Genomic DNA, 27,544 nt, shown 5'->3' on the forward strand with positions numbered 1-27,544 from the left:
GGAGGCAGTGCCGCAAAGGCGAAGACACCAGTCTTCAGAACCCTCGGGAGAGAGTGGGGGAGGACTAGAGACGGCGAGAGGCAGGAGACTAGGGACGGAACTCAGTCTTCAGTTATCACCACCTTAAGGCCAACATAGCGCAGCGCCCCTGGGCCGCACAGCCTGACGGGAACTTCACTTACCCCGCAAAGGCAGGGCCCGCGCAACGCGACCTCGGCACCACCCCCCACCGCGGGGCACGCCGGGAGAGAGCCGTTTTGGAGGGTATTTCCGGTGTTAGGACAGTCTTTACGGAAAGGGTGGGGCCGGCCTGGTCCCGCCCCTCACGCCCAGCAGGGGCGGGGTGAAGAGTGACAGCCCCTCGGCCCGCGCTAAGGCCCGCCCCTGCACCGGAAAAAGGAAGGCGGGAGAGTCGATCCCGAGAAAGGCGCGAGGTCTCCAGAAAAGACAGCTAGCGGCAAGGGAAAAGGGGCGGGCCCGGGTCGGAGGGGCGGGGCGACTCGCCTTCCGCTCGGGTCACGCGCGGCAGGAAGTGCTGCCGGCCGCGGAGTACTCGAAATGGGGACCTGCCTGGATATTAAGATTAAGAGAGCGAACAAGGTTTATCACGCCGGGGTAAGTAGGGTGGGCGGGCCTGCAGGTCCCGTCGTCTGCGGGGCCCCGCGCACTTCTGGGTGTGCCTGGGCGGGGCAGAGCGCCCCTCCAGGTGCGTCCCCGCCAGGTGTGTTCCGCGCGCGGCCCGCAGCCCTAAGGAGGGCACCCCGGGCGGAGTCGTCACCGCGTCGGCGGGGCTTGCGGGCCGGAGGGGCCGGCGCCTGGGCTGCAGCGTTTACCGTCTGGCCTCGTGAACATCCGGCTCGGCCTTGGTTCCGGAGCTTGAGCTGTCCAGTGAGGGCCGAGGAGCTCGGTGACCACCTGCCCCGTAACTTCGCTCCCGCTGTGACTGCAGGGGTCTTACTGAACGAAAGGCAGAATTCGCTTTGAAAGCAGAAATACGCACTTCGGGCCCCGGTCAGCTCTAACACCGTACAGAAGTGACTCATTTCTCCGGTTTTATTGTTTGAATGATCTACAGAAGGAATAGCATATTAAAATGCAAGTACAAAAAAATAAAAATCTTAATTATGGCACTAACAAGTTTTGTGCCTGCCATTCGCCAATCACTTAATCTCGTCAGTCCTCAGTTGCCTTACTTGCAAAACGAGGGTGATGCAAGGTTCTTGTAGCTCAACCCTACTCTGCAGTAGAATCAATCACTTTGGGAATTTTAAAGTATGATAGCCAGGGCCCCACTCCCAGAGATACCATTGATTGTAATGTGCAGCCGGTGTTAAAATCCCAGCTGGCTCGCACTGTGGAACAAACTTGCGAGTAGCAGTTGGTCACATTAATGCAGAGCAGTCTCAAAAAGGATCGAAGACCAAGCAAAGATCATGAACAGATGCTAAACCTTTTGAGTGCAACACAGCTGGGGAAACCTGATATTTACACAGACTCAAATGGTCACCCCCCAGATTGTTAATGTCAAAGGGAAAAAGCTACCTTTATAATGGAGGAATCAGGTTATCAGGACTCCAATGACAACCAACAGTGAGCATCACCTCACTGCCACCACTAGTGACACTGAGGTTTAGTTCTGGCATGATAATAAAGGGTCTGGCCTGATGGCACTGAAAAGCAAAAGCCCTTCGATGCGATATTCCTACCAAAAGGGTTCGACTTAGATCAGTTCGTAAGGAAACAATCAGGCATTTCCAAATTGAGGAACACTCTGAAATAATTGGCCTGGATTCTTCAAAAATGTGAATGTCATGAAAAGCAATTTTTCTAGATTAAAAGAGCCTACAAAGATACGACAACTAAATACAGTGTGTAATTCCTGATAAATAAATTTGGATATAGACTGTACGAAAAATAATTTTGTATGGGTGTTAAATTTCCCGAGTGGGATATTTGTATTTTGGCTATGTAGGAGAATGTTCCACATACTGAAGTCTTTAGGAGTAAAGTGTGGAAATAACTAGATTTTAAATAGTCCACCCACATATTGTGTGTGCGTGGATGTGAGGAGAAGAGAGAGAGCAAGTGGGGCAAAGTGTTAATAATTGACTCTGATCGAGTCTACCTTGTATTCTTTTTTTTTTAATTTTTTTTTTAACATTTATTTATTTTTGAGACAGAGAGAGACAGAGCATGAACAGGGGAGGGGCAGAGAGAGAGGGAGACACAGAATCTGAAACAGGCTCCAGGCTCTGAGCAGTCAGCACAGAGCCCGACGCGGGGCTTGAACTCAAGGACCAGGAGATCATGACCTGAGCTGAAGTCAGACGCTTAACCGACCGAGCCACCCAGGCGCCCCTTGTATTCTTTTTTTAAGAACAATTTTATTGAGATGAATTCAAATACCGTAAAACTTACCCATTTAAGGTGTAGAATTCAGTGGTTGTAATATATTCACGGGGTTGGGTGAATAATCACCGCCATGTAATTTTACAACATTTTGATCCACCCAAAAAGAAACCCTCCACCCATTAGCCGATACTCCTCATCCCCTCTACATCTCACCCCCTGGCAATCACAGATCTACTTTCTGTCTCCATGGATTTGCCTATTGTGGAAACTTCATATAAATGAATCATACAACATGTAGCCTTTCATGACTGGCTTAATTCACTTAGCATGTTTTCAGCGTTCATACATGTAGCGTATGTCAATCAGTTCCTTGTCCTTTTTATGGCGGACTAATATTCCATTGCATGGATAGACCTTTTTTTTTTTTAAATTTTTTTTTCTCAACATTTATTTATTTTTGGGACAGAGAGAGACAGAGCATGAACAGGGGAGGGGCAGAGAGAGAGGGGGACACAGAATCGGAAACAGGCTCCAGGCTCTGAGCCATCAGCCCAGAGCTCGACGCGGGGCTCGAACTCACGGACCGCGAGATCGTGACCTGGCTGAAGTCGGACGCTTAACCGACTGCGCCACCCAGGCGCCCCTAGACTATGTTTTATTTACCCATTCATCTGTTGATGGACATTTAGGTTGTTTTCACTTTGGCTTTTATGAAGAATGCTACTATGAACATTCCTGTACAAGTTTTTGTGTGAACATAGGTTTTCATTTCTCTTGCATACACACAGTGGTGTGGAATTGCTGGGTGATACAGTAATTTTATGTTTAACGTTTTGAAGACCCACCAAACTGTTTTCCAAAGCACTGGGACTGCTCTACTGTGTGTGAGTGTTCCAGTTTCCCTACTATTTTGTATTCTTGGAACTTTTCTGTGGCTTGGAAATTCAGAATAAGAATTGGGGGCAGGCAGTGGTAGGAGACTATATACACTTTGCCTTAATCATTTTCATTTCATTAAAAAGTCAGTATATTCTATTCAGAGATGTTTTTCTATTCAGGGCCAGCTGAGATGTTTTCTGTGGCTTTTAAATAATGGCACAAGTAATCGAAGGTGCATCTAGAAAAGCTGCAAGAAATGAAGTGGGGAAGTTGCCCCAGCTGGAAGTCTTCCACACGTAGGACCAGGCCTCGTGGGTGGCAGAGTCGAAGGTGGTGTCAGCTTTGCACAGCTACTAGTGCACATCGCTTAGTGCCGTTAATGGGGAATAGAACCTGTAGTTGCTGGCGTATGGCGGTTTTAATTTAATTAAAATTTTATTTATTTATTTATTTTTTAATTTTTTTTTTTAACATTTATTTATTTTTGAGACAGAGAGAGACAGAGCATGAATAGGGGAGGGTCAGAGAGAGGGAGACACAGAATCCGAAACAGGCTCCAGGCTCTGAGCTGTCAGCACAGAGCCCGACACGGGACTCGAACTCACGGACCGTGAGATCATGACCTGAGCCGAAGTCGGCCGCTCAACCGACTGAGCCACCCAGGCGCCCCATTAATTAAAATTTTAATTTAATTAACATTTGTTTTAACTTAATTACCATGTTTTTTCACTTTGTTTTGAGAGTGTGAACGTGCATGAGCATGTGGGGGAGGGCAGAGAAAGAGAGAGAATCCCAAGCAGGCTCCACACGATCAGCACAGATGACACAGGGCACAAACCCACGAACCGTGGGATGACGCCCCGAGCCGAAGTCGGACACTTAACCGACTGAGCCACTCGGGTGCCCCCCTACGGCAGCGTTTCTTAATCTTGCATTGGGAGACCGTACATGGTGAGTAGAAGAGAAAAATCGAGGTAACTTCTCCTAAACAGATGGCTGCTATGTTTTTAGAAGCCAAAGGAAGAAAAAATGTTACTAAACTGGGCAGTCTAATCAACCAACAAAAGTATGTATCTGAACGTATGTGCTGTGACTCAAATGTCAGACTCCGTGATCTGTGATTCAGGATAGGTGGAGTAGGCCAGCACTGCTATGGCGGCTTCCTAGGCTCCAGCCGGCAGGACCGTTGCTGGCCAGTTGCTTGATGCTCTCAGGGCCTGTGGACAGTGCGTGTTTCAAGCATAGTTTGGGCCATGGTTGTGTGAGGGGTGGCCTCTTTTTCCCACTCTTACTGGCCGCAAGGGGAACTAATCACGTACAAGTTTTTGGTTTTCCCTGCACATCTCAACAGCGTTGGTAAAGATTCCGTTACTCAAGATTTGACTCCTCAGTGGGTCACCAGAGCACAGTACCTGTAACTGTCATTGTTTGACGTGGCTACCACCTACGTTAGCCCGATCCTTAGGTCGTAAGTGATTGTCATTCATGCAAAACATGTTTGCCTGTGTAACCACATAAAGCGGTCTTCTGTTCCACTCAGACGTACTTGGTAAGCACTGGTATAGGTTTGTTAGGCCGTATCACTGCGTTTTACTGATGAGGAAACTGAGGCCTAAGCAGGTTGAGAAACTTGCCCAAGGTTACCCAACTCGTGACAGGCTGGATTCCAGCTCAGGCCAGCTAGCTTCGTCCATCCAACAGTCTTGCCATCCTGCCTCCCTAAGAGTGACTATTTTTGTGCAACATGGTTGAATTTATAATGTAGAAATAGTTGTTATTAATTTCCTAAGAGTGCTATAAATAGTATTATAATATTTCCATTTAAAACACTATGACTTCTGGGGCACCTGGGTAGCTCAGTCGGTTAAGCATCTGACTCTTGATTTCAGCTCTTTGTTAGATCGAGTTTGGGATTCTGTCTCCCTCTTCTGCCCGCCCCCCTTCTAGCTCTTTTCCTCCTTCTCTCTCTCTCTTAAAATAAGTAAATAAACTTTAAAATAAAAAAAATAGGGGCGCCTTGGTGGCTCAGTCTGTTAAGCATCTGACTCTTGATTTTGGCTCAGGTCGTGATCTCACAGTTGGGTTTGAGCCCTGCTTCGGGCTCTGTGCTGATCGTGTGGAGACTATTTGGGATCTGTCTCCCTCTCTGCCCCTCCCCCATGTGCACGTGCACTCTCTTTCTCAAAATAAATAGATACACTTAAAATAAAACATAAAAAAATAAATCAGAACCTCTCCCCTACCCTTAAACCCTGGAAACCACTGGTCTGTTAAAAAAATTAAAAAAACAAAAACTATGACTTCTACTCAGAAGAATGTACTGATTCTGTTACTGTGCTTTTCAGTATTTTACTTATCATAAAAGCATTTGAAAATGGCTTTGATTCTGCGGATACCAGAGAACTTGAGTTACCTTGGGTTTAAAATTGGCAGTCGGGTTTTTTCCTAGAAAAAAAAAAGTTTGTTCCTATTATTGATAAAATGATAGACTTTAAAAAGTCACAGTTGAATCATTTAAAAAATAAAAATGTAATTCATGCCATGTTGGCCACTTAACATTTTATAGAAGGCTGCTAAGTGAAAAGCAAGTTCTTCCTCCTCTCCCCCCCCTTTTCTGTACCCTGGAGGTATCCCCTAGCAGCTCACGTACTAGTCCAGGCATTGCCTATGAGTAACAGGTGTGCATGTGCATGCACACACACACACACACACACACACACACACACACACAACTTGTTCTTTCTGCTTAACAGTGTCTCTTTGTCTTGGATACCTGTTCATGTCACCACATCCCCATCAATCTCCTCCTTTTTTAGTTGTTACTTAATCTAAACAAATTTATTCACCCCGTGTCTTTGGTCTCATGAGGCTTGGCGGTCAGAGAGAGAGATGGGTAACTATATAAACGAAAGGTGAGAAGGAGCTCAAATAGGAGCGTCTGTGGCAGATGAGCACAGAGTTGGGCATCCGTATTTCGGGCGGGCAGTAGTAGGGCCCTCTGGAGCTCACTGGCGGTGATGTTTGCACCTAGCTTTGAAATTTAAGCACTGGTCTGGGGTCTCCCTCCCCACCGGGCCTGTTCATTCCCACCAGGAGGAATAGACAGTGCGGCAAAGTGAACAAGAACCCGCAGACATTTGCAAAGCAGTCTGAGTCCAGGAAAAAGGTTTAGGACTTTTTTCTGTAGGCTTTTCCAGTGACTTCTATAATCCCATTTGGCAGTAATTTTTTTTTTTTTTAGAGAGAGTGCATGAGCAGGGGAAGAGGGAGAGAGTGAGAAAAGAGAGAGAGAGAGAGGAAGAGAATCTTAAGCAAGCTCCACACTCAGCACAGAGCCCCACACAGGGCTCGATCCCACCACCCTGGTACCATGACCTGAACCAAAACTAAGAGTTGGACGGTCCACTGACTGAGCCACCCAGGTGCCCCCACAGCAGTTTTTAAAGGGGATTTCACTTTATCATCTTTCCAAATATTTCCTCTTTTTCTTGAATTTATTCTGCCTTTTTCCTGTTGTTGTCTTTTATGTTCCTAACTTGACTGTTTAGCATATCAAATTAGAGCCTCCTTTTAAAAATGCAGACATTTCCCTCTAAGGACTGCTTTAGTTGCAACCGCAAGTCTGCTCTGCCTACGCGCTGCCCGAAGACACGGCTCCAAAGGACCCCACCAAGACTGCATGGCACAGCAACCTCACACTCTGCAGACATGGCAAGACCCCCAAATCACTCTACCACCGTGTCGTGTGAGGTGTGATTTGTGGCATTTCATACTTTATAATAAGATGTAACTACAATATCTTCCAATTTCCACTATGGTTTTTCCTCTGACACATGAATTGTTTAGAAGTGTGTGTTTTCAATTCTGTTGTAAAAACAATTCTCACTCATAGACTTAGAATAATTCTTTTTTTTTTTTACATTGTATTTTTTACTTTTTAAGAGACAGAGAGGGACAGAGCACGAGCAGGGAAGGGGCAGAGAGAGAGGGAGACACAGAATTGGAAACAGGCTCCAGGCTCAAAGCTGTCAGCACAGAGCCTGACACGGGGCTTGAACTCACGAACTGCAAGATCATGACCTGAGCCGAAGTCGGATGCTCAACCGACTGAGCCACCCAGGTGCCCCGACTTAGAATAGTCCTTAAATTGCAAATTTGAATTTTAGAAAATGCCTTATGAGAAGAGTACCTTGAACTGGAATGTGAGATCTTGGTGGGGCAGAGGTGTTGGTCCGGTGGTCAGGAAAAGACTTAGTATCATGCCATGTTTTCTGTAACTCAGTAGTAACCTGTAATGCATTAGCAACACCTTTTATAGGTACCTGTATCATTGCACCAGTTAAACTTGTTGCAATTGTTCTTTGAATCTTCCTAACTACAATGCTGTTTTGTTGACATTTATATACCTAGGGCCGTCAGTACCTGCCTACTCAGTAGGCACTCTAAGACTTTATTAAACGATAGTTGAAGCCTTTAAACTAAATTCATAAAGCTAATAGTTTTCTAAATGCATCGACCAGAAAGGGAAAGCTATGGTTTCATAGGCATACTGTAGATTTTCCTTTGTAATTACAAATAATACTCTAGGCATAAATTCTAGACAGATGTTGGTAAGATTCTTATTTTGGCATAGCCCCAGAGCTATGTGCGAACCCTCTCCATTATTTGTATTTGCTTTAGGACTATCGTTCTTATGTGTTTTTTTTAATGTTTATTTATTTATTTTGAGAGAGAGCATGCATGTGAGCGTGAGCCGGGGGAGAGGGCAGAGAGAGAAGGAGAGAGAGAATCCCAAGTAGGCGCCACACTGTCAGTACAGAGCCCGATGCAGGGCTCAGTCTCACGAAGCATGAGATCATGACCTGAGCCGAGTTTACGAGTCAGACGATCAACCAACTGAGCCACCCAGGCACCCCTATGACGATCATTCTTAAAAGAATGATTCAAATAAATATGGGAGTGGAGACTTCCAAATTCCTATCAACGTGATTCTCTTCTCTGCAATTCAGAAACAGAAGATAATAGAAAGTGGTCCAAAATTTGATCTGTGCCTTCATCACAATTTACATAGCGCAGAGTGAGTAGACCTTCCTCAGAGCTTAAAGCAGCATTGCCGTTCCACTCTGAGAATCCTCGTTGAGTTCAGAAATTTGACTAGTGTTTCCCAAGCCCCATGTATGTCTGATACAAGATCATCAGTAATATGATTTAAAAAGAATTCCCTAATTCCATATTTCCGGTGAACATTCTGATATCCCATGAGAGCACTTAACTAAAATTGCTTTATAATAACATATACTAATATGGCCCATTCCAACTTTAATCCCCACCAACACTGAAGAATGCCCCCATTTTATGCCTGAGAAGACTGAGGCTCAGAGAATTCAGTGACATACACTGATGAGAGGAAATATTTGAAATCGGGCTTCTGTATGCCTTGTCTTAATTTTTAAGGCCTTAATTTTTCTCAGCTGGAGGAGGAAGCTGATACCTACTCAAAAGTTTTGTTGTAAAATTAAATGACATGTTTTAAGACATTTACTGTAGGCTCTGACCCTTAGTAGGGGCTCAAATGGTAAGTGTTGGTATCGCGAGGTTTTTCGATAATGTCTGTTCACACAGAATCGCTGTTAGTGCACTTTCCAAGTGGCGTACAAGTAAGTGTTGTATCAGATGTGCTTCTCACATCGTCAGATGTCTCTCCGCCGTGGACTTGGAGGAAGGAGGGCCAGTGACCTAGCAGCCCCGATAGGGAGCCCGGCAGTTTTGGGCACTGAAAGCTGAATGGAGTGTTGGTCTCCCTGTATACTCCTCACACGGTGCAGTAGATGTGTTCTTGATCAAAAAGTTTGACTCCATTGCACCGTAAATTATTGTTTTCAGTGCACCGTGGAAGTTTATTGGTTGGAAGAAACTTGCAGTAAATCTTTTGGTAATGTAAATGTGGTTCATTTGTTTTTATAAATTCAGAATGTTTTATGTTCTAAAATCCCGGCACATGTACTCGTGAAAGTGATGCTGTTAAATAATGTGCTTGTGCAAAACATAAATAAGAGCTTTGCTCTCCGGCATAGCCAGGTCACAGTGATGAGGGATCTGTGCCCAGTGCGCTGATTACTGTAGCGTGAGAACCCCTAGATTTCCATCTTGTCTCACTCGGCTTGCATGTACTTTCTTGTTACAAAATTAAAGAGGGAAAATCCTATATGTAACAGTTTGTTATTCTGAGGAAAAATTGCAGGACTGGAATGGAATGGAAAAAGAGCCCCTTACTGTACTTGGTACTGCACGATTCTTGATGCACGAATGATCAGTTCTGGTGAATGCTGATGCAGGTCCTTAGGGTACAAACATGTAGACCTTTGAGCCAGGAGGGGTGAGTAATCCTAAGACATGTGGGGGAGGTCTGAACCTTTTAGGAATCTCTGTCGTCTAAACGTTGAGTGGGTCTCTAGAATAGAATCTAGAGATTCTAGTGGGTCTCTAGAATAGAATCTAGAATAGGCCTCTAGAATAATCGAATGCTCCTCCAAAGGCCTGTCTCCTGAATCGTAACCTAACCCTTATGTAATGCATGAGAGGCATTTTCAGAATTATCCAAGCCTGTTTGAAAACTGGGTGCAGTAAAATGATTCATGTAGTTCTCTAGTTGGTGTTTGTGACAGCAGGTTTTGTACTGACCTGAGCATTAGGAAAGCCTGCTTGACCGCTCTGGGTGTGCCGGTTTCTAGACTCGGCAGCAGCCGGACGAGTGTCAGCACGCAGGGCCAGGCCGCCCTGACTCCAGCAGGGTGGTTGGGTTTCCTCTGCCTTCCTCTGGATGCCGGTCCCCAGTTCGGACCTCCTGGCCTTGCATCATCTTGGATTTGCTGGTGGAACCAGCCACACCCTCCCCGTGGGCTCAGACCTGCACCTTTGCCTTGCCTGCTTCCTGCGGTGATGGTCCCCCAGCCGGAGAGCCAGTAGCATGGGCAGGTTTGGGGGAGATGCCACCTCTCTCCCCGTCTCGTCCCCCCCTCTTGACTCCGTCCCCACTACTGCCCCAACCCGAGTCAGCAGAGCCCTGCTGGGCTGTTCTCCAGACTTCAGGTTCAGCTAACCCTACGGATGGACGGTCCCTGCTATGTCTCCCTTACCTCCCCGTTCTCGGTCCTCTTGCACCTGTGAACCAGGGGCTGCTCACCCCCTCGGCTTTGAGCTGGACCGACTCCCTGGCCCTGGCTCTCCGCCTACTTCCATCACTCTTCCGCACCTCTGCCCAGCCTGCTTGTCCTCTGCCCTCCGAGCACAGGCATGTTCTAGAAAAGCTGTAAGTTGAAGTCTGTTTTCCGTTTGCTTCCCACTTTCATTTCAGCTACACCGCGGGAGTTTTTATCCCCCCAGCTCTGAATATCTCTTCATCTCATTTGGGTTTTTTTTTCCCCCCTAAATCAAGTAGTTGTTACACAAAAACGCAATTCTTTTAGTAGACAAATCAATGGCCTCACCCCCACCCCCTGTTAGTTTTCTGGGCTTCAGCTGTTTCATTCAGAAAACAGTCCCTCGTGAGCCACTGGGTGGGTGGGCTGACCTGTTTCCCCTCCCCATGAGCGCACAAAGCCTTGGAAGTTTCCGAAGAGCATTATTAACCAATTAGCAACTGAGGGTCTCGTGCCAGCAAAAGGACAGTGTTCTGAAGCTCAGAAATGAACTTGGCCCTGTCTAGATGGATGGTTGAAGGAGACGTAGGTCACGCGGTGCGTGTTTGTGAGCCACTGTGATTCCCACGTGTGGCTGGAGATGCAGGGTGCTGGGCTCTGGTGTGCTGGGCATTGTTCCTCTCCGGCTGTGGGGTTCTGGGTCCTTTCAGGTGCTTTCCACAGACAGGTTAAAGATCCAATTTTTGTAAAAGACTTGTGAAGTGAAGAATTCCATTCAGTTTCAATTAGTGTCCCCTACCTGCACACAACACTTTCCGGACAGTTTTGTGGTGAGCAGCTCTTAAAAAGACTGCGTTGGTCTTCTGTTGTCCTTATTGAAGAGAACAAAGTCTACTTTCTTACTCGTAGGTAGAAGAAAATTCAGGCTCAGAGCCACGGTGCCTTTCTTGAGGTGATGGAAGATATATATCCCCTTTCATCCCTAAAACTAAAGGGAGTGTTTCCTTATAAACAGCTCAAGAAAATGAACAACATCGTTTAGAATGAAGATTCCCCCCCCCACCCAAATTTAAGCCTTGAACCTCTTATGTTAAATGAAATCTTATATAGAACTCTAACATACCAATTTTTGTAAGTCTATGTTTTATAAGCATATAAAATCAGAGCTTTTCCCTTTGAGGAGGTTTCCCCTGGCTTCCCTGACTCATCCTCAGATCCCAAAGTGGCTGCTGAGGCATCTGCATAGGCCTGGAGCTCAGCGTTTCGCAGCTTGAAAAGTACTGGTTGTATGATGCAATGACTGGCCACAGCCAACAAAGTTGAAGTTTTGTATCATCCCATTTTATTTTGTCTTATGCCAGAACTTGAAAGCTCTATTAACTTTCACATATAATGCAGTGGGTGCAACCAGGCTTAAAGCATTTTGCTTTCATTCACTGGGGTATTTAAAGAATAATAATAATTAAAAGAGGTAGCCTCCTACTCTACATGAGATTCCAGACCCACCCTTGCTGGTGAGTCTTTTGCCAGTTTCCTCCTTGACAACCCGCTCACCTGGGGTTCTTGGGCCAGTAGTCCCAGCAGAAGCCGGTGGGGTCTGGCCACCTTCACCGTTGTTCTCCTTACCGGTGGGTGATTAAGCTTGCCGTGGGAAGAGCGGTGTGAGATTGTCAGTAGAGCCTTTGATTCTTGCTGGGAACCTGAACCTGGTCATGCTCTCCTGACCCCGGATGCTGATGCTCAGAAAGGGCTTGCCTCTGAGAAACTGTGGGCTCCCACCAGCTGTCCTGGCTGTCGGGCAGGTTCTCACGGTGTGTGACATTGGCACACGGGCTTTCTAATGATGGCTGGGCTCCGTTCATCCCCAGCACCCCGCCCTCTATGCTGACGTGCTTCTCTATGCTTGTGGTTTTCTGTCACACACCTGGCATGATGTCAGCCAAAAATCGGCCCTTCCTCTGCTCCTCAGAAAAGATCGTTTAAGACCATTGCTCTAAAACCCGAGTCATCCTCTTTAGGAAAGGAACAGAAGTCCCATCAGTGGAAAAGTAAGGGATAGAAGGACAGAAATTCCTCCCTTCAATAATAATCAGGAAAAAAAAAGCCACTTTTTTTTTTTTTATTGAAAAAAGATCTAGTGCTGTTAATTTGGCCATGCGTTTCAGATCTTTCAAAAAAAGTTCTATTTTGTAAATTAAAAAAAATCTATGTTTTCCCTTGCTAAGAAAATTTAAGGAAGAGGAAGGAGTATCAGATGAGAAGTAACATTCCCTGTCCCCCCCCTTCACTGCCCCGTAAGCGCCCAAGAATTAGCACGTGACACTCGCAGCCTCCCGCTGTGGCAGGGTCCTACAGTCTCTTTGGGCAGGGTGCCCGGGAGGCACTGGGCCGCCTGGAGCAGAGGCTGCTGCTGCGTTGGGAAGCGCGATCGGTCGGCCCTGGGCTCTCTGGCCCCGCTCCCGCCTGTGGGCCCTGCTCCCCTCACCTCTCGCCCTCTGCTCCCGGGCCCGGGCTCTGCCTTGGACTGATGCTACACTGTTGATGCTACACTGTTGATGTGTACCTTGTTGATGTACTGTTCTCATTCCTATGAGAGTTCCCTCTGCCTGGGATTCAGTTTGGTGGCTTGTTGGAGTTCATTATGTAAGCGGGCTGGCTGTTCAAAGCGTTTTCTTTGGCCAGCTCGCTGTATCCCTTGGTCATTACTTTGGCATATCATCAGGCCAGCTCCCAGCCTTCTGTGACGGGAGCTCTCTGAAGCTCTTGGTTTGTAGCCTGGAGTCTTTATGTTCCCTTATGCCAGTAGTTGCAGACAAATGTCAGTGTTCCCAAGTTTCCATGAGTTGTACTGTTCTTGAAATCTGAAACCCAGTCATCTCTATTAAGTCATCACTTTGCTAATACGCAGTATCCAACCCCTGAAACCACACAGCTCACCGGGATTCTAAGGTGACACTCCTGTCCTGAAGACTCGAAAAGGTTTCACTTTTTGTGACTAGTGTCGGCAATCTTATTTTGCCCCTTCCGGAACTTTTACTCAGTGGCTCAGATGTCTTTTCCAGACTCAAGAAAGTTTTGGAACTGGAAATTTCAGAGATGTCTCCCTCGGACAACTGCCATGAGTTTGTCAGCCCATTTTACTTAGTATCTACACCTGTACTTCTATACCTAGAAGTACAGAAGAGACCTGCTGTCTTTCACCGTAGTAGTACAGCATCAGAATGCGATACTAAAATGCAAGCCTTGAGAAAGGGACTTTGTCTCTCTTGTCCCCTGCCCTGTCCCTGGTACCTGGAACAGTGTCTGACTCCTAGAAGGCATACCAAAAATGTTTGTTCAATACATAATGATATTATTTCTGCTGTTTTGTCAATACATATGTGAATGTAAGCCAAACAAGTTAGTATCTCAGTATTCTGTTACCGTTCTGTTGTCAGTGAACGGATTGACTTTCATCGATTTTTACTTAAATATTAATCACTTTCAGGGCGCCTGGGTGGCACAGTCGGTTAAGCGTCCGACTTCAGCCAGGTCACGATCTCACGGTCCGTGAGTTCGAGCCCCGCGTCAGGCTCTGGGCTGATGGCTCAGAGCCTGGAGCCTGTTTCCGATTCTGTGTCTCCCTCTCTCTCTGCCCCTCCCCCGTTCATGCTCTGTCTCTCTCTGTCCCAAAAATAAATAAAAACGTTGAAAAAAAATTTTTTTAAATATTAATCACCTTCAGGGGTGCCTTGGTGGCTCAGCCGGTTAAGCGTCTGACTTGATTTTGGCTCAGGTCATGGTCTCGTGGTTTCTGAGTTCGAGCCCTGCATTGGGCTCTGTGCTGACCCTGCAGGGTCTGCTTGGGATTCTCTCTCTCCTTCTCTCTCTGCCCCTCCCCTGCTCATGTTCTCTCTCAATAAATAAATATTTAAAAAAATCTTTAAATATTAATCACTTTCAGACTGTGACTCTGTTGTCGAGAAAGTAGTATGTATTGAAGAGGGCATCTTTTGGGATGACCACTGGGTGTTGTATGGAAACCAATTTGACAATAAATTTCATATATTAAAAAAAAAAACGAGAGAAAGTAGTATAGCTGTATTTCCGTCTCTACTTAATGATCTCTGTGGGTTTCTTAATTGAGGTTATCACATACAATAGATCACTCTTCAGCGAAGAGTTCTTTTGAGATGGTAACCGCCACCACAGTCAAGATCTGGAGCAAGGACACCTGGGTGGCTCAGTTGGTTGAGTGTCCAACTCTTGATTTCAGCTCAGGTCATGATCTCATGGTTCGTGGGATCAAGCCCCACATCAGGCTCTGTGCTGACCATGTGAAGCCTGCTTGGGATTCTCTCTCCCTCTCTCTCTCTGCCTCTCTCCTGGGTTGCGTGCGTGTGCTCTCTTTCTCTCTCTCTCAAAAAAAAAAAAAAAAAAAAAAAAGACCTGGAACAGTTCTGTCACTCCCTGAAACTCCCTGTGTCCTCTGTAGTCAACCTCTTCTCCCCCCTCTACCCCCCCCCCACCCTCACCCCAGCTACTGGCAAACTCTGGTCCGTTTTCAGTCCCCTATGGTTGCCCTGTTTCAGAATATCTTGTAAGTGGCCTAATTTTGATCACACGATATGTAGCCTTTTGAATCTGGCCTTATCGTGTAGCATAATGCCTTTGAGATTCATTCAAATTGTTGTATCAATAGTTTGTTCCTTTTTATTGCTGAGGTGTCTTCCCAGGTATAGATGTACCACTCTTTGTTCAGCCATCCACCTGTTGAAGGACATTTGGGTGATTGGAATAAAGCTACTAGAAACATTTGCGTACAGATTTTTGTGTGGACATAATCTTTCATTTCACCTATAAATGGGGTTAAGTAGCATTATAGGTTTTAATGACAGATCGGAGACGATACAGTCTCTTAAATTCTCCTTTCTAGAACTACAGTAAACACCACATGATACTGGCCATTACTGACTATGTGGTGTGAGAATCCCAGGGTGGTTCTGAGTAGTGCTGCAGCATTCGGAAGGAGGGACTTGTTTGGCTACACAGAGGACTCTTGGGAACAGTGCCGGCTCCTCTGGGACCATCAGAACGGAAAGATACTGGAGAGAGAATGGCTGAGGCATCAAGTAAGAGGCCTTTGCCTCTCTGGCAGTTGTGTTCAAGTCCAAAGCAAGAGATAATCCAGCTGTGACTTTCTAGCATACAGTCTTCAGATCTTTTCCCAAGGCGAGCAGGTTATCAGAATTTAAAGAACTTAGAGTCTTTGTACATTTAGGTCCAGAGGCCCCCCATTCTAGGATTGATCTTACTTTAAAATTGATTTATTACGTTAATAGTTAATCAATTCACATGGTTTAAAATTCATGAGTTCCAGGATGGACGCATCTACCCCTCACCATCCATCAAGGTCCTCTCCATGGGGCAACCAAAAGCTATCTATTTCTTGTGATTCCTACCAAAGAGATTTTATGCATATATAAGTAAATCATACATATGGCCTTTCTCTCCCCCCCTTTTTTTTCACAATGGTGCAATATGCATCCTTAAAAAAAATAATAACCATGTATATACTAATGTGAACGATTTCCAAGGTATTGTTAAGGGGAAAACCACCATTTTCCTGTTGTTGGAATTTAGGTTGTTTACAGCCTCTTGTTATTACAAACAGTGTTGTAGTGAGTAACCGTGTTCCTGAGTCATTTCACCTGTGCTGGTATATCTCAGGAAAATTCCTAGCTAGGAATTGCCAGCCTGGGTGTTAGTGAAATGTCTTTGGTATTGCCAGATGTTCCTTATGAGGTCATGGTACTCCAGACTCCACCCACCCCAACATCTGAGAGTACCCATTGCTGCCTCCCTTAACACAACACGATAAAGTATTTTGATCTTTAGTAATCTGATGGAAAATGGTGGAAAATATTTTGATCTTTAGTAATCTGATGGAAAATGGTGGAAAATGGCACTTAGGATAGTTTTATTATTTCTCCTATTACTGTTGAGATGGAGCGTATTTTCATGGGTGTGGAATAGATTGCCTTCTTTTTCTGTGAACTCTTTGTTCCTATCATTTGCCCATATTTAAAATATTTTTTGATGTTTGTTTATTTTTGAGAGAGAGAATGAGAGACAGAGTGCGAGTGGGGGAGGGGCAGAGAGAGAGGGAGACATAGAATCTGAAGCAGGCTCCAGAGCGCGATGCAGGGTTTGAACCCACGAACTGCGAGATCCTGATCTGACCCAAAGTCAGACACTTAACCGACTGGGCCACCCAGGTGTCCCATCGTTTGCCCATATTTTAATTTTTCTGTTAAGTTGTTTATCTTTTCCATTTATTTTTTAGGAGTTCTTAAAGTATTAGAGAAATCATCAGCCCTTTGCCTTTCACATGGAGTTGCATTATTTCCCAGGTTTATCATTTATGTAAATGATTTGCTCATAATCACTTTTATGAAACAAACTTTAGGTTGTATCTGTAGTCATATTTATTCAGAATTTTGAGTCATTCTTAGAAAGGCCTTCCCCACTTTGATATGATAAAAATCATCCTGGATGGTTTCTTCCAACAACATTTTGGTTGTTTCTGTTTTTACATTTAAGTCTTTGATGCGTTGTGAACTTTTCTGTGAACAAAGGTTTACAGTATGGCTCCAGCTTAATTTTTTTTCCAGTTCTGAGGCCAGTTTTCCAGTATCATTTAGTGACTTTTCCATCTTTTCCTCTGGATTTAAAACGCTTACCTTTATTATCTGTTAAATTCCCCTACTATCTGGGTCTATTTCTGGACTCGTCTATTTCCTTCCTTTGACCTTTCAGCCTCTACATGCCCTGCACCTCACGTTGTGAATAATTGTGGCGATGTGACATCTCAGGGGGCCAGTCTCCTTCTTTTCAACATTTATTGACTATTCCATAAGAATCTTCAAATCAGCAGCACCTGGGTGGCTCAGTTGGTTGGGCTTCTGACTCTTGGTTTTGGCTCAGGTCATGGTCATGGTTCATGGGATGGAGTCCTGTGTCAGGCTCTGTGCCTTTGGCATGTAGCCTGCTTGGGATTCTCTCTCCCTCTCTCTGCCTCACTCCCACTTGCATGCACATTCTCTCTCTCTCTCTCTCTCTCTCTCTCTCTCTCTCTCAAAATAAGTAAGTAAGCTTTAAAAAAAAAAAAAAAAAGAATTTTTGAATCAGCTTGTCTGGTCTGTCTCACCCCACCAAACCACCCCCCCCCCCAGAGAATTATTTTCTTTAGGATTCTGTTGCCTTTATAGACTTAACTTTGGGAAAGTAGACACACTTAGGGTGTTAAAACTTCGTGTTCATAAGTATGGTATGGCTTTTCATTTATTTTGTGCCCTCAGCTGTTTTAAGTTTTTGTCTTATCTGTGTTTTGGACATTTCCTGTTAAGTTAATTTATAACATTTTAACTTTTGGGGGCACCTGGGTGGCCCAACTGGATGGCTCAATTAAGCATCTGACTTCGGCCCAGGTCATTATCTCACAGTTCATGAGTTCAAGTTCTGTGTCTCGCTCTCTTTGCCCTTCCCCCACTCACGCTCTTTCTCTGACTCTCTCAAAAATAAATTAACATTAAAAAAAAAAGCTTCCCATATAATATTTTAACTTTTTGTTGCTTTTGGAAATAAAGTCTTTACTTCCAGCCATGTCTTCTCATTGGTGGTTGTTTTGTACAGGATGCCTTATTAATTTCTCTGCGTTAATTTTCTACCCAACTGTCTTCCTGAAATTTTCTTCATGTTGATAATTTTCAGTGAATTCTCTTGGGTTCTTTTAGGCATGTAATCATACTATCTGCAGATAATGACCATTTTACTTTCTACTTTTCAATTTTCATACTATTTGTCTAGTTTCATTATGTTAACTAGTACTTGTAGTACAATAATAGTGGTGACAGTGTTCATCTTTGTTTTATTTTTTTTAATTTTTTAAATATTTTAGAGAGAGAGACAGAGTATGAGAATATTTTAGGGGGAGGGTCAGAGAGAGAGGGAGACACAGAATCTGAAGTAGGCTCCAGGCTCCGAGCTGTCTGCACAGACAGAGCCTGACGTGGGGCTTGAACTCACGAACCCATGAGATCATGACCTGAGCCGAAGTTGGTCGCTTAACCGACTGAGCCGCCCAGGTGCCCTGATCTTTGTTTTATTCTTGATTTAAAGGCAGTGTATCTCATTTCCCATCAACGCTGAGGCTGGCTTTTGGGGAAAGTAGATATATTTTGTCATGTTAAGGAAGTACCTTCTAATGTTACTAAGAATTTTATCGAGGACGGGTATTAGATTTTAGCAAGTGACTTTTGTGCATCTACGGAGACGACTGTATTTTTCTCTGGAGAGCTATTAATGCGCTGTATTAATAATTTTTCTCAATAATCAAGCTATCCATTCCTGGACTAAATCCCACTTGATTATGATGTGATATTCCTTTAAGTTGCTCCTGGATTATATTTGCTAATATTTCATATACCTTTTATCTGTTTGGGAGTAGTTTAATATTGGAAATTTCTGCTTTTCATATATTTTGGGAGTGGTCTATGAATTTCTCTGGGCCTGGCGCTTTGAGCAGGGGTTTATTTATACCTTTCTGTACTTTTTCTAAGGTGATTGATTCGGTTTCATGACTCCTTTGTTTAGGTTAATTGTATTTTCTAGAATGATAATTGACTTTATCAACTTTTCAGATTTACTTACATGCAGTTGAATAATGTGTTCTCCTATTATTCTTTTAATAACCTCTGTATCTCTGATACTTCCCTCTTATTTTGGAAATTTGTGCTTTTTTTTTTTTCTTGATAGTCATTTGCTTTTTTGCCCCCCCTGAAAAAACAACTGTTGAACTTACTTATGGACCAGCTTGGTCGATTTTTGTGAAGGAACCACGGATATTAAGTGTGTATCTCAGTTTCCAGGGGGTAGAGTTCCACATGTACGTCATTGACATGTAATGTAGGTCCTTTATAGCCTTTCTTCTCTTTGTCCTTTTATCTGTCATGAGCCAAGGGGGTAAATGAACACCTCCCACAACTAACGTGTTTCCCTCAATTTGTCCTTGTTTCCCCTGTGGTTCTTGCACTGCGTTGCGATGCTGTGTTATTTGATCTGCAGCGAGTACTGCCACAGGTCCTCGCTGTGAGTGGCACTGCCTCGGGTGGTACAGCGCCCTTCCGCTCCAGCCCTTCCTTCTCTGAACTCACCCTTGTCTGATGTGAAGATTACGGCCCGTGATTTATTTCTTCGCTTTTGCCTCACAGTCCTTTGCTTATCCTTTCTTCTTCTTTTAGGTGCTTCTCTGTCATACGCCATAAAATTAGGTTTTGCTTTAAGATATAATCTGTATGTCTGTTTTTAATAGACGTTAATTTAGCCCATTTATTAATGCGACATATGTTTGGCATTAGTTCTGTCACTGCTGCTTTGTTGTCACTCGAGGGGATGGTTAAGTACCTTTTAAAACTTCTTCCTCTCTTATTTTCTTTGCTTTGTGTTGATTTTCTAATGCTTTGGAGTTTTATTTGTTATAGTTGTTACCCTTACAACTTTTTATTGTGCCCCACATCTGCTATGTTTTAGACGTTATTTATAATTCCCTCTTGTGAACGATGATGAGATGACTGTATCCCCTCTTTCCTTCTTCCTTTCTCTTCTACCAACTGGTCCTAGTTATTTACAAATATTAACTCTACTGGCGTCTACCTTTGTTAAGTTTGTGCTGTATGGTTTGATGTGTTAACTTTAGATCCTCACTGTCTAACAGAACTGTCCCCAGCGATGTGCATGTCCTGTACGTTATGACAGCAACTGGCCATAAAGTGGCTTTTAAGCACTTGAACGTGTGGCTAGGACAAGTGCGGGGCTGAACTTTAAATTTTGTTTGTTATTAACCTATATAAATTTGAATTTAAATAGCTACATGTGGCTAGTGGATGCCATACTGGAGAACATGGCTTTCTTGGAGTATTTGTAAGTCCCAGCTGTGAGAGTCAGGAAAACCATGGACATTGTGCCACCTGCTGCATGGTCTCTCCCTTCCTTCCCCAACTAGTGTCACTTAAGTCACTTCTACACTGTCAGGTATTTTGCATTCTTCTACCGTCATCATCGCGTATCTCGTCGTTAGAGTTGAATGGATTGAATCTTCGCATGTTTGTTTTGTTTTTTTAAAGATTTTATTTTTAAGGAATCTCTACACCCAGTGTGGGGCTCAAACCTGCAACCCCAGGACCAAGAGTCACATGCTCCACTGAGCCAACCAAGTGCCCCACAAGTGGGTTTTTTTGACACGGTTTTTCTAGCCATCCCACAGGTGCATATAATTTGCAGTGTAGTAAATTCCTCAAGGAGGATTTTCATACAGTGTTCCCTGGGGTTTATTTGTTTCTGCACATTTAAAACTCTTTTCTACTGGAGTGACTGTTGAAGTGGGTATAAAATTCTAGGATCACTTTGTTCTTTGAGCACTGTGTCAGGCATTTTGCTGTACCTTCGTTTTGTGTCTTGCTGTGGAGAGTCTGTTTTCTCCCCTCTTGTGAGTGACTTAATCTTTCTGCCTGACTCCTAAAGGATTTTCTTTTTCCGTTTAGAATAATTTTACTGTAGTTTGTCCTTTTTCTGACCATTCCTGATTCATTTTCCCTCTCAGTATTTTAAAATTGATCAGTGACTATGTGTTCTGTTCCGTTCTTTCAGTTTTCTTATTTGGGAACTTCGTTATGCACCTGTTGGATGTTCCTCACAGTCTGTCCTATTTGTCATTGTTTTTGTGATTCTTTTTCATTCTTAAATTTTTATTTAATTTGAATTTTCTTATTTCTGCCCTGCATGTACTTTTTGCCCTTTTCAGCTTCACCCCCTTTTCTGTGGTGTTTTTGTTTTTTTCCTTCCACTTCTTTTCTGAGTTTTTCTTCTACCTTTATCTCTTTCTGTGGCCTCATCATGTCATTTTCCCTGAGCTCTTACAGCTCTGTTTTGTGCCCATCCTTTATAGAAGCAGTTTAAAAAGTTCATGGTGAAATGCATCTTCACAGTGTTCATCTGCTTGATGATACTGTTTTTCCTGGTGAATGGTCATTTATGAATATTGAATAATGAATATGGATTGAGGGCTCGTGGTTACAATCACTCTGCCGTTGTGGAGTTTATGTTCCAGGAGTACAGATAATAAATAAGAGAGAATTACTTATGTATATTTTATTGATTGATTAATTGATTGATTTTTGATTTAAATTCGAGTTAGTTAACACACAGTGTAGTACTGGTTCAGGACTAGAACCCAGTGATTCATCGCTTACATACGACACCCTGTGTTCGTCCCAACAGGTGCCTTCCTTAATGCCTGTCGCCCGTTTAACTCATGCTCCCTTTAGCCCACCCCCCACCCGCCTCCCGTCTAGCAACCCCTGTTTGTTCTCTGTGTTTAAGAGTGTCTTATGATTTGCCTCCCTCTCTGTTTTTATCTTATTTTTCCTTCCCTTCCCCTATGTTCATCTGTTGTGTTTCTTAAATTCCACATATGAATGAAATCCTACGATATTTGTGTTTCTCTGCCTGATTGACTTCTCTTAGCGTCATACCCTCTAGTTCCATCTACATTATTGCAAATGGGAAGATTTCATTCTTTTTGACTTCAGAGCAGTATTCCATTGTAAGTGTGTGCATATACATATATATACCACATTTTCTTTATCCATTCATCAGTTGATGGACATTTGGGCTTTTTCCATAATTTGGCTGTTGTTGATAGCACTGCTATAAACATGGGAATGCAGGTACCCCCTTTGAAACAGCATTTTTGTATCCTTTGGATACATTCCTAGTAGTGTAATTGCTGGGTCATAGGGTCATTCTATTTTTAATTTTTTGAGGAACCTCCTCACTGTTTTCCAAAGTGGCTGCACCAGTTTGCAGTCCCACCAGCAGTGCAAGAGGGCTCCCCTTTCTCCACATCCTCTCCAACATCTGTTGTTTCCTGAGTTGTCAATGTTAGCCATTCTGACGGGCACGAGGCGGTATCTCATTGTGGTTCTGATTTGTACCTCCCTGATGACGATTGACATTGAGCATCTTTTGATGTACTTGTGTGTATTTTAGGAGGTGACATGTGCCCCAGAGTGGAGTTGAGGTGGGGCTGACTGTTGGGGAGAGGGCGGTTTTGGACGGCACGGTCTGCGAGGGCCTCACTAAATGGGGCCATTTGCACGATGACTTCATAGAGATGAGCGAGTGAGTGTTGAAGAAGAACGATCCGTGACACTTGTTAAAGATGGTCGGGCAGGTTTTTTCAAGGAGGGCTTCTGTGGTGGGCGCAGGGGAGAGAACAGGCTCAATTCTGAGCACGGTGTAGGTAAGGAGTGGGGGTGGGGAGGAAGAGACACGGGGACTGAGTCCAAGTGGGGATTCTGGCTAAACCAATCTAATGGGACTCTTGCTGAAGGCAGGCCAGGTTGACGGGGTCTCATGTGTTGGGCCGAGGGCCCCGGGTGAGGAACCGGAGCAAGGGTGATCAGATATGGGGGCGTGGCTAAAGCAATTAGCAGAATTCTTGCTACAGTCAGACATTGCAGAGGTGAACACGGGAGTCCAGAAGTTGAGGCCTCGTTGAAAAAGAGCTCAAGAGAAGCTGAGTAGAGTTTGGTCAAGGAGAGGATTTTTGTCACAAGCCGTGTGGGTATGTGCAGGAGGAACATCCAGGTTGGGGGGTGGGGGGGTGGGGGGGAAGGACATGTGCAAATGCCCTGAAGTTGGAATTTGCAGGCACCTAAAGGACTAGCAGGGGGGCCAGTGAGGGAGGATTGGAGAGAAGTGATTGAGGGGGAGGGCTGAGAGATGAGGTCAGGGAGGGGGAGAGAGAGGAGAGAATCTCAAGCAGGCTCCTTGCGGTCAGCACGGAGCTTGACAGGGGGCTCAGACCCACTAACTGTGAGGTCATGACCTGAGCCGAAGTCAGGAGCCCGATGCTTAACCAACTGAGCCACCCAGGCGCCCCTACACTTGGACAAATTCTATATCCTTCTTTTATTGGCAGGGATTGAACAGACCTGTATATCATAGGAACTCCTAACTTATCTACTGTTTTATTAATTTTGTATTCCCTCTACTGCGTTCTTTCTGAATTAAATCAGCGAATGACAAAAGAGTCCCTTGGGTCATAAATTATTTACTCTGCTTACTTCCAAGGTACTTTGCTTCTTCTTCCTTCTTATGCCACAGGGATTAGGGAAGGAAAGGTGCTACTGATTATAATATGCCAACCAGTGGTCAGCCCAGACAGACCCTGCTCCTGTGAGATTAACTGAAAATGTTGTGATTAGATAGGAGCAGACCTGTCCCAGGCATGACTGTGTTGCATTAGGTGATGAAGTTCATGCAATTGTTTTGGCTCATTTTATTTCTTGGATACACTAGTCAAGTAGATTTTTAAAAATATACTAGTGAATTTAAACTTCTAAGAATTAGATTTCTGTTTAATATGGTTGTACAAGAACTAGTAGAATTAATTTTAATTAAATTTAATAAGATTTTTTTTTCAACTTTTTTTAAATTTTTTTTATTTTTGGGACAGAGAGAGACAGAGCATGAACGGAGGAGGGGCAGAGAGAGAGGGAGACACAGAATCGGAAACAGGCTCCAGGCTCCGAGCCATCAGCCCAGAGCCTGACGCGGGGCTCGAACTCACAGACCGCGAGATCGTGACCTGGCTGAAGTCGGACACCCAACCGACTGCGCCACCCAGGCGCCCCAATAAGATTTTTTTTTAACGTTTATTTATTTTTGAGACAGAGAGAGACAGAGCATGAACGGGGGAGGGTGAGAGAGAGAGACACACACAGAATCGGAAGCAGGCTCCAGGCTCTGAGCCATCAGCCTAGAGCCCGACGCGGGGCTCGAACTCATGGACCATGAGATCGTGACCTGAGCTGAAGTCGGACGCTTAACTGACTGAGCCACCCAGGCGCCCCAATTTTAATTAAATTTAAAAGTTAAATTATTTCAGAGGGGTTTTCATTTAAATTTGCCTACGTACTTTTTATGGGGGGAGTAGGAAACAAAAACAAAATACTTAGCATATTTAAGGGACATAGAATATTCCCTGCTCCCCAAATTCCATATACCATGAGAAGTTGGTCACAGGGTTTTCACTGGATGACTAGAGGAGATGGAGAGGTTTCAACATCAGTAGGACAGATGGTTTTTAATGCTTTGATCTGTGGGCCCGTTTTAATTTTGCTGTTTTCCTTTTTTTGTGTTGTTGCCCCCAGTTTTCTGCCATCATATTACCGCTTGACAGACGCATGCTGTTTCTGAAGGTCATTTCAGAAACACATTGTTTGAATTTATTGTGGATTCTCTTTCCGCTCGGGTGGATGCTATTTAATCTCAACTTCCTTTTCCACCCAAAACCCCCATAGCAAATTGAGACTGTCGAGTTCAATGGCAACAGGAAGAAACTGCCATCCAGCCGAGAGTATAATGTCCATATTCTGTTGCTCAGTAATTATCTTCAGGCAAATGAATACACGATCTGTTGTGAAATCGTTCTCAAATGATTTATGATCCAGAGAATTCTGGGCTCGAATGTCTACAGAGTGAACCTGGACGTGGAGAGACTGGGGAAGACCTGTAGTGAAAGGCTGGGTTGCACTCACGTGTTGTGTAGACAGGCTCGAGACCCCCCCCTCAGTGAGGCTTCCTGGGCAGAGAGAGCGCCATTTAACAAGGAGTTGTGTTAAATTACGCATTTGAAAATGTGTAGTCGTTTTAGCATAATCGGGAAAGAACCCAAAGAAAAGGGTCTTACTTGATCGTATTCTTTCTGAAGAAGTCATTATACGTGCTCATGTGTAACATGATTGTGAATCTGCCATTTGCCTCAGGCCCTTGTCTTTGCCCTTTTGAAATCAGACATTTGTTGGGATTCCCCCAGCTGGGAGTGCGGATGTGTCTGGAAGGGGGCGATCGCATGAGATCCCTCGCCCGCTCCCCCCCTCATGCTCCCCAGCAGTGTGCACCCAGCTAATTGTCCATGTCGTTGTCGGTGGCCGTCCGGCGCCCCCACCCGAGGCTGTGCCTTCTCCATCCCAGCATCCAGGCCTCTGGTCTGTAATAAGTGCTCAGTGAATGTCTGCATCTTTGAACAAATCCTTAAGGAGACCTATTGTGGCTAATAAGGTGAATGCAAAGGAATGTTAATTTGGTGGCTGTCTCTGCTTTCCTAGGAAGTCCTCTCGGGCGTGGTGGTCATATCTGGCAAGGATTCAATCCAGCACCAGGGAGTGTCTCTGACAGTGGAAGGAAGTGTGAACCTCCAGCTCAGCGCCAAGAGCGTGGGTGTGTTCGAAGCTTTCTATAATTCTGTTAAGGTAAGAATGCTCAGGTTGCACATTTTTTTTTAGTCCATTATCCGCGTAATTGTGGGGTTTTTTGCTTGCTTTTTGGCTTTATTGTTGTTACCTGTCGTTGTTTTGTAAGGTACAGTGATGATCATACTTTTAATACTTACTAATCAGACTGAAAAAAATACTCCGATATTTTGATTCTGAATATCTCCTGCGATTGAAAGTCTGTTTTTATTCCTAGAAGATAGGACGAGGAAAACTATAAGTGGTCTAAATTCAGCCTTTAAAGAGACCAGAGCCCTTCTGAGACGTTGTGCCTTTGGCTCTGGCACTCACCTTCCCAAAACAAAACCGTTACTTGATATTCAGATAAGACGCAGGTAGGGCAGTGGCCATTCTTTCCTTTTTGTCGTTTTGGGTAGAGGTCTGTGTTCCGGAATATCAACTCTTCTTCCGTACTTGTAGTTTCCGTTTCCTGAAGGACATGTTAACTCTCAGTGTTGAGAGGGAAGGAGGTGAGAGGAGAGAAGGGCTCTTGTTGCCCGCGGTCAGGTTCCGGCCTTCCCACCCTCTTCCGCAGTCTCCCTGCCTTCCTCCAGCAGCACCTCGAGACTCACTTCAGAAGTCGGAGATCTTCTGAGTGATGCTAACCCAGGGCTTGGAACACATTAACTACGGTGTGATGGCTGCCTTCAGGCAGGTTCCCAGTGTGACGCAGAGGCACGCAGGGCCGAGGCCGGGCGGGCCCGCTCCCTCCGCACACGGCGGGCGGGCGGTGGGCAGGCTCCCGGGAGGCTGGTGTCTGGTGTCCGAGGCGTGAGAAGCCCCGGTTCAGGTGGCAGCCCTCCTGGCCACTCATCCTGACTGTGCTGCACCTGCTTCTTCATTCTGAAGGTCAGAGTGCCAGTCAGGAGGGTTGATAGGATAGTTGACTGAGCTTTTTGGGGAGAGGAGAGGAAATACCGCTTCAGATGTGCCCCAAACATCGAAGCATCCGGTACCGTGAATGAACCATTATTGTGCCAGAGACTTGAGCCAACTGTGTGCTCACCTGCAGATACAGAGCTGTGCGGCCCGGGACACCGGGAGGGGGGGCACCCAAGGGCTCGTGGCTCGCGGCTCTCAGGAGATCATTAACGGACACAGTAATTTGGAAGTACATCTAGAAGTGCGTGTTGATAGATGGAGTTGTTGTTTTTTTCTTTACAGCCTATCCAGATTATCAATAGCACCATCGAAATGGTGAAGCCAGGAAAATTTCCCAGCGGCAAAACAGAAATTCCTTTTGAATTTCCCCTGCACGTGAAGGGCAACAAAGTTCTGTATGAGACTTACCACGGCGTGTTTGTCAACATTCAGGTGAGCGCTTCCTAACGCTGTGGGGCCACCTTCACGGCTGTTCCTCTGCAAAACGGCTCCGTGTCTCTTTCACTGAAAGTTAACAGACAGACCCAAGAAGTCGATGTTGCAGTTGTTGCCGAGACCTCCTGTGTGTATTCTATTTTGATTTCTCATTTTGCTTTGCAGAACACAGTTTGTGTGCGGCTGTTAGTTTTGATAGAAATCCCAGAGGACCCGTGCTACACGGCTTCTTTGAAAAAAACTCCGTTGTTTCTTTTGGCCCCCACTCAGGCCGCATGGACACCGTGCGAGGGGTGCTTTTATTATTTGGTGATAGATATGCCCTCACGTCTCTCTGGCACCCGCACTAATTGTCTATTTTCTACGTATAAATATCTCTTTGTTAGATATCCAAAGGCTACTACTCTAACATAGGCTTGTATTCTTTATTGAACAAACCTTGTAAATGAGGGGAAGTGAATTTATGACTTCCTGTCTACC

The 27,544-nt window shown here is 44.8% G+C and overlaps 1 protein-coding gene across 3 annotated transcripts in view; it reads left to right on the forward strand.

Moving 5' to 3' along the window:
- The first annotated feature begins 416 nt into the window (after positions 1-416).
- The window catches only part of VPS26C (VPS26 endosomal protein sorting factor C), a 51,087-nt gene continuing 23,959 nt past the window's right edge, over positions 417-27,544 (forward strand). For all 3 annotated transcript variants that reach the window (XM_045036612.1, XM_019839392.3, XM_011285771.4), the window contains exons 1-3: positions 417-615; positions 25,583-25,726; positions 26,912-27,061. In XM_045036612.1, the coding sequence (XP_044892547.1) occupies positions 559-615; positions 25,583-25,726; positions 26,912-27,061 (351 nt within the window). In that variant the 5' untranslated portion in view covers positions 417-558. The remainder of the gene's footprint in view (positions 616-25,582; positions 25,727-26,911; positions 27,062-27,544) is intronic.

This window comes from Felis catus, chromosome C2 (assembly GCF_018350175.1).
Source record: "Felis catus isolate Fca126 chromosome C2, F.catus_Fca126_mat1.0, whole genome shotgun sequence".
In the NCBI taxonomy this organism is placed as follows: domain Eukaryota; kingdom Metazoa; phylum Chordata; class Mammalia; order Carnivora; family Felidae; genus Felis; species Felis catus.